This window comes from Denticeps clupeoides, chromosome 1, assembly GCF_900700375.1.
Source record: "Denticeps clupeoides chromosome 1, fDenClu1.1, whole genome shotgun sequence".
Classification (NCBI taxonomy): Eukaryota; Metazoa; Chordata; class Actinopteri; order Clupeiformes; family Denticipitidae; genus Denticeps; species Denticeps clupeoides.
Window position 1 is genome coordinate 17,569,758 of NC_041707.1, and position 17,725 is coordinate 17,587,482.

A 17,725-nucleotide genomic window follows, 5' to 3' on the forward strand; every position below is an offset into this window, starting at 1 on the left:
ATAATAAAACTGTAGGAATATCAGTGTGTATATCAGTGAGACTACCTAAAGTGAAGTGATTGTCACATAATAAACTTGTTAAAACTTTACATGCTGGACTAACTGGTGTGTAAGACAGCAGGAGTCAACCCTGATTCACTATGAAGGATCAGTGAGAATGAACGAATCAGGGATACTAACTGGTGCCATGGACCTCCTCCCCAGTGAAGCGGATGTTGAAGGCATAGGTAGGGTCTCCTCCACTTGCCAGCTTCACACACAGCTGCGAGGAGGCCACACAGGCCAGCTGCCGCGCTGCCTGACAGAAGTAGGTGTTCTCCGAGGAGCGGATCTCGCCTGCACACCAGACAGAGCCTCGCTTAATATACAGTGCGATATGTGACTAGTGAATGAAAACATCCTCGATTTAAAGGTTTCAGCAATGCCAGCCGTGTCCTCACCTCCTACAATCTCTAATGGGTCCAGTGTGATCTCGGGAGCAGCATGGTCAGCTGTGCGCTGGGCTGTGGCGTTTAGCACACGGTTCATCACAGTCACCTTTGTGTCGTAGAAAACCAAACCTGGCAACACATAAGACTGTTAGTGTACCATCTCAGAGTGTACTCACACTAGGCATGGTTACCGTGAAACAGGCCCGAGTACAATCACCCCCCCCCCGCCCCACTCCCCCTCTGGCCTGCCCTCACATAGGGTTTCAGAATTCGTGCCGGAGCACGCTTACGTCATTATGGCGCGACAGTTTCAGAATAAACAGGAAGAGCGGCGCCCTCGCTGAACACAATGGAGTCCACCGCTCTGATTACTTCGTAAATAGAAATTTGGAGTCATTTGGTCCACAGAGGTCGCCAGTCCTCTCACAGCCTGTCACTAAACAGGTCTATCGCTTTTGTGTCACACAAATTTTGTGCTGCTTGTATGAGGAGGTCTGCAAGGTACAAGCTGAAGGACTTTGAAAATAGAAAGTGATTGTCATTGTGATTGACTGCAGCACAGCACACGGTGACTCAACGAAATGTGACCAGACAGGCACCTGGGGAGCAGTGTGTGGGGACGATGCTTTGCTCAGTGGCACCTCAGTGGCCCCTTAGCAGCTCAGGATTCGAACCAGCAACCTTCTGATAACTCTTCTGATAACTGTGCCGTTTCCTTAACTGCTAGGCCACCACTGCCCCCACTGCAAACCAGCTTTGATGACAAACATTGCACCTCTGCCATAGACAAAAGAGACCCTTTCTCCACCATGTTGGATGACAAGAGTCCTGTTCCAAGCACCATTACAGTAAGCCCTTACACTACATGCGAATCCATCTGAACCGCCCACAGGGACGGCTAAATGAACCACACCCGGGCACAGTTCGGAGCACTCACACTAGTCTAAAAACCGTTGTCAAACGCCCTCGGGCACGGTTCAAACTGCCTAGTGTGAGTACACCCTCAGTCATAACATCCGTACTTTGACGAGGAGGGTGTAGGTCTCACCTTTGGCTTCAGAAAACAGGGCAGCAATGCTGTTCTGGTAGGTGTGTGTTGGACGGAGTTCGACAAGAGGGAGGAAGAAGCTCTCAAGTGTGTTGTTGAGTGACTGCAGCAGAGCAAAGCGCAGACGCAGACTCTCTATGGGAACACCTGCAGCACAGAATAATTTTTTTTAATTTGAGACATCTACACAAGCATTTTATTTTGGATGAACAATGGATTTCATAGATCACATATACAATATATTTTCCGACAATGTCCATTCAAACTGAGCACATTACAACTGAACAGATTAAAACTAAGGTTATACTTGACAGTTCTTACTAAGCAGGCAGGCTACACGGGGGTCTGCTGTGTCTGCAGTGGGGTCCAGATAAACTTCGTGAGGGTGGAGGCGGCTGGGCGTGATGGCCAAGTGACGACAGAGTCTGTTGACGAACTGAACCAATGCTACATCCATCTCTGGGGTCCACTTCCTACTGGCTTTCTGGCCATGGCGTGTGTCAATACAGGTGCACCTGGGTAATGGCGATAGGATTTCTATCAAATACAGTAACCATGGTAATCAATTCACAACAATGTTTTTGTCTTAATTGCAAAAACTCAAAATAAATATGGGGAGACCTCTCAAAATGCAAGTCATAACCACAGGCCAGGATCGCCCTCCAAACACTGCGGATATCCTGCTTTGCCCTGTCCATAGTAAACTTGTGGAAACCTTCCAGGGTCAGGTACTTCTCCTCGGATACTAGAGGAAGTTCCAGACAAAAACATTTACAAAAAATTCTGTCTCATTTCCTGGATTCAGGGAGCACTGCTCTAGACTAACCTTCAGGTTTCTTAGCAGGGGACTTGTCATTGTCTTTGTCATCAGGTCTGGTCTTTTCTGGAGATTTAGGCTTCAGAACAGGTTTCTTCTCACTAAGAGCAGTTCTAAAGGAAGTTAAAGATAAACCCGGTAACTAGCAGTCAGACTTGGCAGACACTTTTATCCAAAGCGACTTACAAGAGGAAGACACCAGCAATTCTCGTTCGGTTTCCATAGATTTTGAGTTACAAAACTAAGAGCCCTGATAAGGCCTAACTTGTCAAGAATAGAACATGCTAGGGATAGCATGTTTCAATTATGAAATATCAGTCCTAATAAGTCAGTAAGAAATAACAAATCAATAAAAACGTTCTAATAAAAAAGGTTTAAACAAATGTGCAAGAAAATGTTAATCGAATGTTAATTAATCTTCCATACATAATTTCATTTCTTTTCTTTACAATTAGGTTAAATCAAAAGAAAGTCAAAGAATAAACATAGACATGTATATTAGTAAACATCATTTACATATTTAAAGTAAATGAAAAGTAAATGCACTAAATGCTGAGCCAGTTTATAGAGGTATAGTTTTTAAGAATAAGAAAGTTGTAAAAAATAGTGTAATAATGATCCACAGCTAAGTAAACCAGGAAAATCCAGGCAGAGAAAACTGGAGAGGGATACAAGAGTGAAGGGTGCGTGAGGCTGACCTGACACTGTTGAGCACAGACTTCTCTTTGGGTGGAGGTTTACTGATTGCTCTCTTTGTGCTCACCACCTTCCCCTGGTGCTGCTCCTTACCCGCTTTGCTGTATTTGCTTTTGTTTGGTTTTGCTGTCCCATATTTGCGGAGAATCTGTTGTGATTAGTCACAAAGCATAATGTGTTTAAAACTGAAGTTAACAGAATGTTAATTTAAGATTCACATAGAAAATGTTTTACATGATTTACATTATGACATAATTAAGGTGGGGGGAAAAAAGGTATGATGATGATGTTTTCCCACAGACTCCATGTGAAACCTCACATTTCACCCTTTGGATTGGCATCTAGTTTTTCAGAGAGGAATATGATATTTTTGGATTTGTGTAGCAGTGCAGCCACAATTACTCATTAGAATGTCATTAGAAATGTCAAATATTTATTATAATCATAAATGTATAATATTTAAATTATTATAATGCTAGTCAATTGTGTGATGTAGCTTGATTTGTCCAGACATAAAGCAAAGCACAAAAATGAGGATTTCCACGACAACGGCAAATTGTATTATTTTAGAAGTTCAAGAGGCATGCTTAAATGTTTCATACCAACAGTATGTGTACCTGTGTTAGCTGGTCCTCAAGAAGCTTCTTAGGGGGTCGAACATTTGTAAAGAACAGGTGCAACAAGTTTCCAGGCGTCTGTGAGCTGATCTGCTCTTTGCTCAGGAAAATGTCTGTCACTTTGATGGGCTTTGCTGGAGTGAGACTCAGCATTTGCTCAGAGTGAATGCAACTCTTGAAAATGTCAGTCAGCACATCCCGCACCCCTGGGACCAACTTATCACCTGAAAATTAAAGCAATCAGCAAGTAAATAAATAGAGCAAAGAGGTGGGCAGATGCTATTTGAAAACTGAAATCCTCTAATCAGAATCATATGACAGTGAATTGGTTAATGAACAAGCATAACAACAAACCTCGAATTGATTTATCCATGAAGTAGTCCTCAAGGGCGGAGCTTCCCTGAGTGTCAAACAAACTCTGGTTGACACTTGAAGCAGTTAAGATCTCCTCATTGGTCATCTCCATTAGCTCCTCCTCCCCCTCCAGGCTAGATAAACCAATGAGGTCACTGCTGTTAAAGAGGCTGGCACGAATCTTCTCCACTTTGGCTCTGGCCCGCACCTGTTCAGAAATTAATTTGTTTTTAAAAATGTTTTTAAATCAATAAAATAACATACATTTTTCCAATTTCCATTTAAGCCCAGAGATACCTGGTAGTGTCACATTGCAATTTACATTCCATATGATGCACAACAGCAATAGATATAAATCCATGGCGCCACACTATGAAACCAGTGCATCCCGGCTGGGTCCTAGAGCCTTTCACTTACCAGCCAATCAAAAAAAAAGGGTCTAGACATTAGCCAATCAGAAAATGGCAGCATTGTATCAGGGTAAAATGCAACACAACCACCATTGAAAAGGCATCCTGGAATTCTTTGCGTTATTCTGATACTCGTAACAAAGTCTTCAAGAACAGAGTAAGTCATCTTCTGTTACAATTTGTTAGAACAAATTCACAACTTGTTTGACACCAACAATGACAACTTGACTGCTGTTAGAGAATGTTGCCCAGATAATTTGCATCAATGCTGAGTGTCTGTAGCCTAAACTTTTACAGGCTGTTCACTAACACCACCAGAACAAGTAGTCTCACTCATATTTTGTCATCACAGGATGACTGACATTCTCACATTGTAATAATCTCTCTCTCCAAATAGACCAAATTATTTTATTTAATTGTCTGTGCCATGAATCAAATCCTTTCTTTCACAAGTCTGAGAAATTAACAACAACAATAAACTTTGAAATGTGCTTCAGTAAAAACAGTGTGTGTAAAACAATGAAACTTTGCTTTGTAGTCTACAAAAGAGGAGAGATACAATGAAACACCCACATTTCTGAGGGCCATCAGGCAAAGCGGTGGTGGTGGGGTTTAGTGAACTCATCCTTACCGGTCTTCAAAACTTGAGAGTCTATTTAGCTTTTACCTGTTACTCATGGGGATGTTTTTTTGTTTGTGTCAACAAGCTCAAGTTCATATTATTTTGTATTTCTCTAAATATTTTACATTTGCAGTTGGTTTATTTGAAAAAAAGTTTTTTAGTTATTTAGTTTACTTATTCATTCAGTTTCTTGTGAGTAAATCTACAGTAGCAGTGGAATTTACTTCGATGCAAGGGGGCATCACCTAAAAGCTTGCCTAGGGCTACTAATTTGTTAGGGCCAGTGCTGAATAATAAAATAATAAAGATGACCTTGTTTTAATTATGAAATGTATTTGACAAAAAAATTAGCTTTTGTCTGTTCTAAATGTGTGTGTTAAACAATGATATCGGTGCATATCAGTTAGCAATCAGAAAAATATGATTCCTTGTAGAATCTCTGGTCCTCTTGTTCACATGAGGATGCTTTTGTTTCAGGTGCGGCAACTTTTTATACACACCGATATCTTAGTTTTCCACCATTGCCATAGAACATGAAATAAATTGTGCGGCCTTAAAACTTTGAAATGTGCTTCAGTAAAAACAGTGTGTGTAAAACAATGAAACTTTGCTTTGTAGTCTACAAAAGAGGAGAGATACAATAATAGATTGACTTTGGTGACTAATTAAATGAAGCCACGTTGCCTCGAATATTTTTTGAAATCGAATCATTGAAGTTACTCGAGTAATCATTTCAGCCCTACCTGTACTATACTGACTGGGTTAAAAAAACGGATTACAAGGGATTTTCATTGACTAAAATTAGACTAAAATGCTCAGAGTTTTAGTTGACATATCTGACTAGACTAAAATGAGTAAGGACGTGACTAAGACTAATAATAACTCAAATGAGAGCTTGATGCAAAGACTAGACTAAAACTAAAATTAAAACAGGCTACCAAAACAGCTATAGTAGTCACCAATAAGACATTGCTCAGTTTTTTTTTTTCTTACTTTATCTCCATAAATGTAGTTATGACATTTTTTTTCTTGAAATCTGGTCAGATCATTTTAAGGCTGCTGTATCACCCACCCCGATATACAACTCACTTCTATGACGGCATATCCTTTGATGGGCCTTGTAGAGCCAGTGGTGCACAGTGAGGTCACACCATCAGAGACAGACGGCGTGTCTGTGTTGTCCAGTGGCTCTCCCAGGCTCCCCAGGCTCCCTAGGCTGCCAGTGCTGCAGAGAGAGATGTCCAGGCTCTCCTGGCTGGAAACGGTGAGGACCTCAGGTGTGGGCTGAGAAGGATGTGATGCTGGAGATGCCTGTGGATCTTGGTCAACAGAGAGTTGGCTTGTTGTCTGGGAGACACCCTGAGAAGAGCTGCAGACAGAGGTGTGGCTGGTGGAGGCGGATAACGGGGTGGCACTGCTGGAGCTATCTGGGCTCTCTGCTCCACCTGGGCGACCAGTCCGCTCTGCCAGTTTAGCATCCTGTGGTATGGTGGCTGCTGCTTTAGCCTTCTTGGGGTCCTCTTCTAGGAGAGGAATAAAGATCTCGTCCTTGAAGAGGCCACCATGAGCGTTGCAGGCCCGTCGAATGGCATTCCTGACCACCGCCTCCTCTAGGTGAGTTGGGATACCAGATATTACTAGCAAACGGCCATGGGCTGTGGGGCCCACCAGGGCCTGACACGCATCAGCCACAGCATCGCCGGTGACGCTCAGGCCCTGAGGGTCCTTGCTGGCCAGGTGCCTGAGGATGATGAGGAGGGTGAGGCCACGATGGAACCACAGCATGTCCTCTGGCTTCCCACCAGCCATATTGAGTAGCGCAGCTTCGCTGTCAGTCAACCTGCTCCCACCCCCAAGGCAGCCTTTACCCGGAACCATGCCGGTTACCACCGCTGCTGCTACAGCGGCTGCGGCAGCCCGCTCACGCTTAAGTTTGACTTTTTTTCGCTTGGATAACAGGCTGGGGCTCTGTGGTGTTTGACCTGGCGAGGATGATGAAGAGGAAGACGAGTCACTGAGGTTGGGCGCACTGACTGTTGACAGGGCACTTGACGTGGCCCCACTACCCCCAGTCCCACCCACACTGAGTGGAAGTGTCACCTCGGCGACTGCCAGGCACACCTCCATCAGGGCATGGAAGTATGTTGAGAAGCGGCTCTGCTCTGAGGCCAGCGCCACTGCAGCGGCTCCACTACCTACTCCGCCCCCGGCCCCACCTGCCGGCTGCAGCCACCCCTGGGTTTCGCGATCATATAGTTTGCGCAGTTCTGTCTGCAGAGCCATCAGCACAGCCAGGCATGGATTCAGCAGCAAAGCAATAGAGTTTGACAATCCTGTCGGGCTCCGCCGTTGCTCCAGTTGATGGACCTTACGGAAAAGCTCGGATAAGAGGTGGAAGACCAACTCTTTGATGCCAGGTGAGAGATCTGTCGTCCACAGCAGACCACCTGAGAGGTGTGGTGAACTGAAGTCAGAGGTGTCCAACATTCATGTATTAAGCTAATTTAGTCACTAAAGCTAATGGTCACATGAGAGACATGTGTCAATCTCCTTCTTAGAAATAACAGCATGGAACAATTGTTACTGAGTGTCATGTATGCTTTTACCATCTCCACACTATATTTGCCTCGTGGAATGAAACTGCATGAGCATATGCAAAAAATAAATAAATCAATCCCACTAGAACTGTGACACAGATATAAAATGTACTCACCAAGCAGCTCCACCACCTGCAGCAAGACAGAGGATGGCACAGTATCAAGTTCATCCTCTGACCGCTGCCCATTCTCACCAAGTGTCCATGTCAGCAGCTGCTCTGCAAAGGCCATGGCTAGAGGAAACTCCAGAGGCAGTGAGTGAAGCACCAGTACCGTGCCAGGAGGGGGAGACACACCTAGAAACAGTAGTCAACAAAATCTCTTACTGCAAAGGTGTGTGTACGTGTGCCCATTTAGAAAATTCTTCATTCTGGCTCACCCAGTTTGATATGCACTTTATCAGCAGGAATGATGACAGAGGGGTACTGGTTGGTGGTGGGAGGGGGTGTAAGGCCTGTGTTGGAGGGGGAAGCATCCAGAGGGTAACACATGGCCTCAATCAGACTCAGCTGCCCGTTACGCTTGACCTTATGACCCAGACCATACACCATCACCCTTGCCCAGGGGGCTTTATATAAGGAAGAACTGGAAAATGTGAGAAAAATCACATTTTAGGGTACTGGTTAAAAATTTGGCTATATATATATATATCAAAACAATTGAACAAAATCTGTGTTTTTATAGGAAAGGTGCTAACTCACTCTTTACGGCACCCCAGCTGACCATCCTTACAGGAGACCACCACAAAGGCTGCTCCAGGGAAATTTATGTCCATGCTGACCTTTGACTCTGTTACAGGGAACTCCTCTGATGTGAACTGCTCTGGAGCATTCTGAAAATGAAAACATACATCTTACAACATTCAGGGGCAGCAGAAAATGCAACGCATTGTTTAGGATTTTTCTTGCCATTTTCACAAGGTTCACAAAAGTAACATATACTAGAAATCAAATATTGTAGCATTACTTGTACAACTGAAAGGTCTTTTATTTTGCGCTACTGAACACAACTCTAATAGGATTGCATATGCTATGTTTAGAATTTTTTTAACTGACAGCATGAGGAGATAGTTGAGGTATGTGGTCTAAATCTCTGACCTGCAGAAAGCAGCAGATCTGTTTGGTGAGATCAAGCAGACTGTCCTCTCCCTGGTGCAGTGCACGAGTGATGGCCACCGTGAGCCACTCCCGGATGGACTGGGCATTGCCTTGGTAGAAGAGCTCTGTGGGGGAGCAGCTCTGGCCCTGCAGGTTGTGAAGAATCGACTGGGCTAGAAGGATAGAGCTGGAAGTGATGGTGCCATCTGCAAAGAGTCAATGAGAGGAAAAATAAAGAGGTCAACAGGGAGAATGGAGGGGAAAATAAAAGGAATCGAGGGGGTCAAAACTGCGTAACATATGAACTCGGTGGCACCCCTTTAGCCAAATTTGTTTAAACTGGGGAGGTTGTGTAAAATTTTATAAAAAGGTTCTGTATAAAAGCACTTCAAAACAACGCAGTAGACCAAAGAACTGTACACAGACAAAATGATTTAAGAACTGGAGTAGTGTGCTTGTTTTTTTTGTTCCAATTCCAAGCCGCATGGCAGCATTTTAAAACCAGCTAAAGTCAATCAAGTGAACTGTGGTTAAGCCCAACATAAACTGTGTTGCAGTAGTCCAGACAATCCGTAATAAATGCATAGATCTGTTGCTCCAAACAACATGACCTCTGTCTTTTTCTTAGTAAAGAAAAAGACAGTATAAAAATTCATTGACATCCATGCTTTCATTTCTGCAATACACTCTAGTAATGAATTTGTAGAATTTTCTTTTCTCGTTTTCTTGTTTCAGTGCCATATTGACATGGCAATTTAGTTTTTTTATAATTACCTACCAACTCCAAAGAAGTGACATAAGTTAAAATAAAGATGATTTTACTATATTTGTCCAACCCACTTCTAATGTGTAGGAAGCATAAATAACATGAATCACTTGGGTAAAAAAGTAAAAATATTACACAACACTGTGTTTGCATGCTAGCATCTGATATTAATTAGTTATACTAAAGTGCAATGTTACCTGACCCGTACTATAATTTCACTACTTTAAATAATCTAATTTTCACATTACAATAAGTTGATTAATATTGAGCAACTATGATTACAGTTAAAAATGTTGTTGAATTTCACATCAATGACTACATTTCCAACATTGCCACCTTGAGCTAACCTGGAAGAGGTGGAGCCAGCAGCTGATTGGACAGAAGCTGCAGGTGCTCAAGTGTTATGTCCCGCACAGCAGGTATGTGGAACAGGCGAGTGAAGGTGTGGGGGTTCTTCGGAGCAAAAATGTTTAGCAGAGCCATGCGGCAGTACAGCCGAGCCAGAGCACTCTCACAACGCAGCAATTCCCTATAATCAAAAAACAAACAAACACACACACACACAATAACACATCTACACTGTACTACTTCTGAAAACACAAATCACACAGTTACGCAGATACCTCTACAGTGAAATCAATACAGTTTCAATCAAAATACATCTCATCAAACTAAACCAGAAGTGGAAGCGAAACAAAAAGATGAGGATGTCAACCTAATCTGAATTCACTAAGCCAGAATGTTACCGGTGAATCTGGATGTTGCTGCTGTCCAGAGAGACAAGGCCATTTGCTGCAGTTCTGCGGGACCCGGCAGGAGGTCGTTCCAGCATCTCAATGGGATACCAATATCTGACCAGGACACCCTCACTGCGCAGATATGTCTCCACCTGGACCAGCTCATTCGCCTAGATAGTGGGACAGAAGTAAATACACTATTCTTGTTCCAAAAATTCAGTAAATGTAGAGAAAATGGTGACAGCACCGAGTCCACATCCAGCACAACACCATGCAGGCCGAAGGTCTTGAGCATCCCGCGGATTGCAAACTTGGGTAATGCGGTGCCCCCACTGGAACTACAGCTGTTGTTGCTGTCAGGGCAACGGATCACAACAGTCAGGCCTGGTGAAGCAGAGTAAGAGAATAAAAAAATTAAAGCGTGAAAGAGCAGGTACAAGATGAGGGCTCAATCTGATCTTGAATTTGTGGAAAATGTGTTTTGTCAGCACAGATGTTTGCGCCTTTTGTGTTTGTATGTGTGTATTGTAGACATACAAAGACATGGCACCTTTGCGGACTTTGTCAATGGTAAATTTGTTGGCCTCGTCCTTGATGTCTTCTATAGTGGGGAGATATAGGTCACGAGGGATGCCCCCATTCTCTTCATACAGAAACTCAACTGTCTGCCGAGCGATGTCAACCATACCTACAAAATACACACAAGTCAATCTAAATACAATCGATACGTCGTACTTTAAATATAACAAGCACTGCATTGAGTCCTCTGCACCTCGATACAAGTCACAGCAATTTTGCATACCCTCTGTGTTCTAAAGGCTGTTGAGAAGTTGTTTCCAATATAAAGCATTAGCCAATGAGGGCTCCACAAGTTATTTAGAGAGGAGTTTGTTTAAAAAATTAACTCACCCAGTTGCAGAGCACCTTTGATCTGGTCTAGCCCGGACTTCCTCTCAGCTTCATTGCGGAAACGTCGTCGGATTGTGGGGAAGACCTTTGTCTCCCATGCCTTGACAAGCAGGGCGTAATGATCTTCCTGGGTTTTAAAGAAGGTGAGTTTGGTGAGAAAGAGTGAGTTTGATAGTGAAGTAATAGACATGCTAACTTATTTTGTACTTGTGCTGGTTCATTGTAAAATCTGTTTCCCATCATACGAAGTGACTTTAAACCAGGCAACTCAAATTATTGTTAAACACATATGCAGTGTGATTAATTGCAATGTAGTTTATATTCTTAACATCCTCCTCAGAGTACTGTGTGTGTGTGTGTGTGTGTGTGTGTGTGTGTGTGTGTATATATATAAACTGCATTTGACTGCAATAATGACAGTGGATGGCAATAAATGGCTATAAAACAGTTAAATAGGACTAATGTTATTCATTTTGATGCAGGTCAGAATGGCAGAATCTGGAGAGCTGTTTTTTTTATAATCATAAGAGATATCCTACTTTGCTACTTCAAATCACAATGTAGACTGCATGCCTGTGCATACCAGCATATTTGGATGTCATTATAAAAGTAAATAACTGATGGCTCAACTTTCTCACCCTTGGCACATCATCATCATCCTCATCATCACTCTCATCATCAGCCATGGGTGGAGGGTGGGGGTCTGGCCCTGAGGTCACCAGGTTCTCATAACTCAACTCCATTTTGTAGAGGCAGGAGCCATCACTGTTGTACTCTGTAGATAAAATGTAGTAACTAAACACTGATACACTGAAATAACAGACACAACTAGGCACCAAACTACTACTGTGTGCTTCAAATTTCTAATCTCAGCGTGGCTTCCTAACCAAAACTGAAATTCCAATAGTACATGTGAAATAAAAAACCTCATCACCTTTGCAGATGAGCTGAAATAACCCCCACAGGCATAAAATGTTAGTGACAGGTGACCTGCTGGTATACTCACGCTGCTGAGCTGCGGGAACCGCAGCGATACGGCATGGTGGTCCATGGGAGCCTGAATCAGATGCAACACTGGCACCAGCATCATTGTCACTGTCTGATGCCATGGCAAAGGGCAATGCCTCAAAATTGGCACTGATCTCTTCTGATAGATCAACACACAGATCTGCTGCATTGCGATGCACCTGGCCTTCTGCGTACGCAAATGGCCGACAACCAAAGTTTGCACGAATCTTGGTGTTCTACAAGAGAAAAAAAGCATTCAGCACTGAAGACAAAAATTACTTCCTATACAGCCAAAAATAGTCAGGAAACAATGTATACAGAAAAGTGAGTGCTCATTAGCAAACAGGAAAATCAGAAACTACCCATTCATATATGAATCTGTTTTTGATTACTATAGATCTGTGATTTTATTTCATGAATGCGACAGACCTTCTTTTGAATGTGCACCAGTGGCCACATGCCTCCAGACACATCCTCCAGGAAAGGACTGAGCCTCTGGCCGCAGTAGGTGAAGTAGACTCTGCCCTTAGGGGCTTGGCCTGGTGGTGGTGGGGTTCCTTCACAGCGCTCCCACCCTATGCCCGCTACATCACCTGTGAGGTTTAACAAAATAATTTCAAAATTTGCAAATAATGGTATTTCTCTATAGAATTTATATTTTCCTCATTCAACTAAATTCTAAAAAAAAATACTCACCTGGAAGAAGTGTTACATCCAGTCTCACACTCTTCCACTGCAGCAAGCTGGAGCCATTGTAGTGCACTGCACGGCCATTGCTGTGAGTGAGAAAAATAAAGAGTGATTTATGAAAGGAATAATCACCGAAGACAATGTTAAGTCAATGTTACACAGTGGACACAAAAAACATGAATGAATGAATGAATGTACATACTTGTGAAAGAGGCAGGTACCCACAGGGTTGGTCCAGGCACCATCTCTTTTCTCTGCCTCGGTGGCAAAGCCAAAAGACACAATAGGTCCACTGTCTTCCTCAGAGTCACCAAAGGAAACAACCTCTATCTCCCAGTAGAAGGATGGCGCCTAGAGCAGAGAATAAGATCTCAAATCACTTTTCAAAAAGGCAAAAAAACGAAGACTTTAATCTTCAGTAAACTCTTTATAGCATAAGACCATGTACAAAACCAATATCAGAATAAAACATAATAATATATTCTCAAAAACAACACCTGATGTCATGATAGCATATAATGAAGAACCAAATGTTTCCATCAGCCACTGGCTGGTCCAGAACTGATGGCTGGCTCAGAAATAATAGTTGTATCATATTGTACTGATTCAGTACCTCACTACCTCAAAGATTCTGCCCACCTGCACGGGTACAGAAGAGGTGGCATAGATGAAAGTGCCCCTGGGTAAGCCACCACCAGCACTGGGATCAGCGAGGAATGTGACAGAGGTCAGGTGTGAGGAGAACATGCAAGCACGCACTGGAGGAAAGACTCGAGACGGACACCAGGTGATCTCCTTCGGCTAGAAAACAGAGATAGAGATGAATTTCAGAATTAGATCTTTACACAGGGGAAACATGTTACAATGCTTTGTTGCAAGAGCCGATCCTACCTGACGCCTGTCTGTCTGAAGAGGAGGCGGCGGGGGGCGTGCACAGTCACGGTACAGCATCCGCACACGCTCACACTGAGACTCCACCATGCCCAATCGTTCACCTGCATTCAAAAAAGGACAAATGCAGACACACAGACCCGAATCAGAAAAGCCAACTATGAAACGGTAATAATATAATAATAAATACTTATGTTAGCTCACCAGGGCTGCACTCTTGAGCCACAAGGTTGAGCACCTCCACTGCTGCTGGACACTGCTGAATGAACTCTTCACAGAATGAACTGTCTTCCAGAAGCTGAGCCATTACCAGACATGCCCTACACACACACACACACACACACAATACAAACAGCTACTGCTTATTGTTCCTATTGGGTGGGGGTCACCACTTATCCTCTTCCATCTAACCCTTTCTCCAACATCTTCCTGTGTCAACAGTCTTCCTCTGCCTGGCAGTTCCATTCACACCTCCCTTACTCTTTCTTATACTGGTGCTTTTCTTATACAGTCATTTCTAAAAATTCAACCAACCTGGTGCGTATCTCTGCCAGCAGCCGCACAGCAGCCATGACAGGACTCGAGCCGTCCCCAGAGGCTGGCAGTGATGTGTGTATGGACAGACTGCCCTCCTGTGGCAGCAGCATGGACTGCACCGCCTGAACCACCTTTTCTGTGATGGACAGTTTATGCAGTGGCAGAGCCTAAAGGCAATCAAAGTAACATTTATAAAGGTTTTAATTTGAGGTTTTTACACAAGTTGGTTTTTTACAAAAATACATACATACAGATACAGCTTCACAAGATGCACCTTTTATTCACTTTTGACTCACCTCTGATCGGGGGGTGCAGAGGCGAGAGATGGGCACAGTCAGTACATCTGATGCCTTACAGGAATGTCTGTACTCACAGGAAGGGAACTTGACAGTGGCAATGCCTTCTTGCTCATTAATGGTCATAACCACACCAACACTTCCCAGTACCCCTTTACCAACCACCTTTATAGAAAAAAACAAAATAAGAAATATCCTTCAGGTGCCTAAGATGATCGACTCTTTATAATCTGTTCTCTCTGTTAAGCACTCTGATCAGAATGCAGATGCTAAAATACAATTTTTTTAAATTTATTTTTATTATAACAATCATTACATTCATTAGGCACAAAGAAAACATACACAAAAGCCATGAGTTTCCAGTAACACACTGCTGATACAAATTTGAACCTACAACATACAACAATATTTTATTGATTTTTAAACATTTTTATTAGTGTGGACAAACCTGGACCTCAGAGCCGATCTTGATGGTCTCCTTGAAGCCACCCAGGGCACAGAGTGCTGCCACTGCCTGCCGGCCAATGGCCTGCAGCTTCGCCAGCTTCCTGCCACTGCTACTGCCATTCTCCAAAATGCTCTCAGCATACTTCCCCAGCTGAGGAATAAACATCAGTGCACGTGACAGCACCTGACAACAAGAGAGAGAAAGTCATCTTAATCAGAACCAGAACAACACAAAGAAGCTATAAAGAGGAGCAGCCATTTATTTTATAATGAAGCAAAAACAAGTGAATTGCCAATGCTGAGCTCAGCACCTTTTCTGCAGTGCTGGTCCAGATTTGGGCTGTGTTGGACTCTGGGGCTGTTAGAAGGCTGTGTAGAAGTGCAATGACCTCAGCTGCCATGCTGTTTGCCACATGTCCACTGATAAAGGGTCGCACTGGATCAGTCCTGGGAGTTAAGGAGATAAAGAGAGCCATGAAGTATGAATGCCCATGTGGAGATGAAGCAGAATTAAAAAGTTGGTAGAAAAAAAAAAACACACACACACACACACACACACCTGGCAAGCTCAGAGTTCCTCTCACGGCACACCACAGTCTGTGCACTTTTCTTTTTCTCTCCAGCAGTGGCACCAGCAGAGCTCTCGGTGGTCAGAGACTCCACTGGAGGCCCAACACTGACAATGAGCCCTGACTGAGCCCACTTATTAGCCTTCCTTAAGGCCGCTGACGCTTCTTCAGTGATCACTTCACAGCAGCCAGTCTGCAAAGATTTCAGAAAAGCATTATGAGTAACACAGATTAAATATACTGAATTCTGTGCACAAACAATGCAGAGGAAAGCTAAACTCAGACATGTTTTTAAAAATCCTAACACATTTGGAGTTAAATGTGTAAAAATGTCCAGTTTAAATGAAGATGTACACCTCACCTTGGTCATGTCTCTGTCCATCTTCACCACCTTCTCCATGTTAGCTCCTGTGCCTAGGCGGAATGGTCGGCCCTCTGAGCTGCTGCATGCAGAACAGGAAACTGATGAGTATGATCTAAAGTTGCAATGAAAATATAAGGGGTGATTGTCTTACCTGAGCAGAGGCTGCAGCACTTCATGAGAAGATTGGTCTTCTCGTTTATGGATGAAGATAGACAGTTTGCCATCTACAGCCTCCCCTTCTTCCCCAATGTCTTTGTCAGCCTTTAGGGCACTCTTGGGACTGGAGCGAGTCAGGCTAGTGTCGGGCTCAGACGGACTTGGGGAAAGTAATGTCTGGCAACCTGAGACAGAGAAAGGCATGCTGTAAAAAAGGCCTGTATTTCAAGTATTGAATTGAAGTTGAACTGGCAAACGCAGATCAAATTTAGCATGTCACTAGTCATCAACTGTATGAGTAAATCATTTGAAACAGTATACATGACCTAATATAGAGGCATTAGAGTTGGTGTTATTGGTTGGTTGGTATGTATTATTTAGAAGTGATACACTGCTCTAATAAAACTTTGTTAAATCAATGAATGCATTATTGGATATGACCTGAATAGATTGATTCAGAGTTAGTGATTATTTAATTAGGATTAGGATTAAGGTTACCTGTGTTAGCTTTAGAGGGTTTTGGACTTTACAGATTAAGTTTACCTGCCCAATGGTTACCTGGCACCACATAGTCGGCAAGCTTTGCAAGCAGCAGGGCAGCAATGCGAGAGGCGGGGTCATTGGAGTCCTGCTGCTCTGCGTCAAAAGCATGAATAGAGAAGCTCCAGGTGGGCAGCGCAACGTTGCCACAGTCCTCCACACTCATGAGGGGCAGCGCTGTACGGCACAGCTGCAGGATGATCAGCACCAGTTTGGGCGATGGCCGCTGGTCCAGCAGTAGGGACAGCAACTTGGACACACATGCCGGCTGGCTAAGGATAGCCTTACCTATGTGGCTCCTGTGTGGAAAACGGCATCAGAGTTCATTTGAGTTAATCAAAAGTTACAATATACAATAAAATATCGGAATAGAACACATTACAATGAAGTTGAGCAAAGATCCACCTATACACACACACATGAACACACGCACAAACTAACAACTTGTGGTTGCACCTGGACAAATCATTGAGAAGACTGAGGACATCTTGCAGAGCATCATTCCCAGCTGCCTGGTTACCACAGCATTCCGTTGCCCTTGCCAGATGATTGGTCAGTAGACTGGACACCTGACGTGCCAAACCTGAATGTACAGTATCTGCAGTCCCACCTATAACATTTAAAAAATGATAAAGTAGAATGTAAGTGATTAAGTATAAATGGGGTCAAAAGCATGGTGTGTGGGATGGGGACAAACTGTACCTTCCACTCTCTCCCACTCGATGCAGCGGTTGGCCAACACCTGGAATGCAGCCCAGGCCATGGTGGCTACCTTCTGCTTCTTAGTCTGTTTCTCACTGGAGCTGCTGTCCCTCTGACTGCTCAGGCTGCACAGCCGATCCATCAGCTGCACCAGGCCACTGCGCACTAGACACTGCTCCTCACTCCTGAACCAGAGAGAGAAAGATCAAAGAGCCCTTTCGTCAAGGATATATTGTGCCACAGTGGGATAATGTCATGAGAGACACTTGCCTGGTGTATGGAATGGTACAGAGGAGGCCAATGCTGTTTGCACAGGCAATGGGGTAGCGGGCACACAGAGACACCACAGATGTCATGGTCTCACCAAATGCCTCTTGAACCTGTTCCACCATACCTCCACAGGTTAGCTCCTCAATCCTGCGAA

General features: G+C 43.7%; 1 protein-coding gene across 5 annotated transcripts in view; it reads right to left on the bottom strand.

The window, feature by feature from the left end:
* Positions 1-17,725, bottom strand: part of hectd4 (HECT domain E3 ubiquitin protein ligase 4) — a 45,279-nt gene that overhangs the window by 4,160 nt on the left and 23,394 nt on the right. For 2 of the 5 annotated variants that reach the window (XM_028971253.1, XM_028971244.1), the window contains exons 33-70: positions 17,572-17,718; positions 17,302-17,486; positions 17,056-17,209; positions 16,618-16,898; positions 16,055-16,244; positions 15,901-15,982; positions 15,530-15,732; positions 15,282-15,417; positions 14,972-15,154; positions 14,524-14,688; positions 14,225-14,394; positions 13,895-14,010; positions 13,691-13,794; positions 13,439-13,600; positions 13,002-13,150; positions 12,806-12,885; positions 12,539-12,702; positions 12,108-12,345; positions 11,740-11,876; positions 11,102-11,228; positions 10,743-10,880; positions 10,440-10,576; positions 10,202-10,362; positions 9,803-9,984; positions 8,690-8,895; positions 8,294-8,424; positions 7,972-8,177; positions 7,709-7,888; positions 6,085-7,442; positions 3,964-4,171; positions 3,610-3,833; positions 2,995-3,140; positions 2,306-2,409; positions 2,101-2,224; positions 1,801-1,994; positions 1,480-1,626; positions 441-560; positions 181-336 (exon numbers count right to left, since the gene is read on the bottom strand). In XM_028971253.1, coding sequence (XP_028827086.1) covers positions 181-336; positions 441-560; positions 1,480-1,626; positions 1,801-1,994; positions 2,101-2,224; positions 2,306-2,409; positions 2,995-3,140; positions 3,610-3,833; positions 3,964-4,171; positions 6,085-7,442; positions 7,709-7,888; positions 7,972-8,177; positions 8,294-8,424; positions 8,690-8,895; positions 9,803-9,984; positions 10,202-10,362; positions 10,440-10,576; positions 10,743-10,880; positions 11,102-11,228; positions 11,740-11,876; positions 12,108-12,345; positions 12,539-12,702; positions 12,806-12,885; positions 13,002-13,150; positions 13,439-13,600; positions 13,691-13,794; positions 13,895-14,010; positions 14,225-14,394; positions 14,524-14,688; positions 14,972-15,154; positions 15,282-15,417; positions 15,530-15,732; positions 15,901-15,982; positions 16,055-16,244; positions 16,618-16,898; positions 17,056-17,209; positions 17,302-17,486; positions 17,572-17,718 — 7,295 coding nt within the window. Of the gene's footprint in view, positions 1-180; positions 337-440; positions 561-1,479; positions 1,627-1,800; positions 1,995-2,100; positions 2,225-2,305; positions 2,410-2,994; positions 3,141-3,609; positions 3,834-3,963; positions 4,172-6,084; positions 7,443-7,708; positions 7,889-7,971; positions 8,178-8,293; positions 8,425-8,689; positions 8,896-9,802; positions 9,985-10,201; positions 10,363-10,439; positions 10,577-10,742; positions 10,881-11,101; positions 11,229-11,739; positions 11,877-12,107; positions 12,346-12,538; positions 12,703-12,805; positions 12,886-13,001; positions 13,151-13,438; positions 13,601-13,690; positions 13,795-13,894; positions 14,011-14,224; positions 14,395-14,523; positions 14,689-14,971; positions 15,155-15,281; positions 15,418-15,529; positions 15,733-15,900; positions 15,983-16,054; positions 16,245-16,602; positions 16,899-17,055; positions 17,210-17,301; positions 17,487-17,571; positions 17,719-17,725 lie in introns of all 5 variants that reach the window. The other 3 variants (XM_028971234.1, XM_028971214.1, XM_028971225.1) reach the window with 2 other exon arrangements.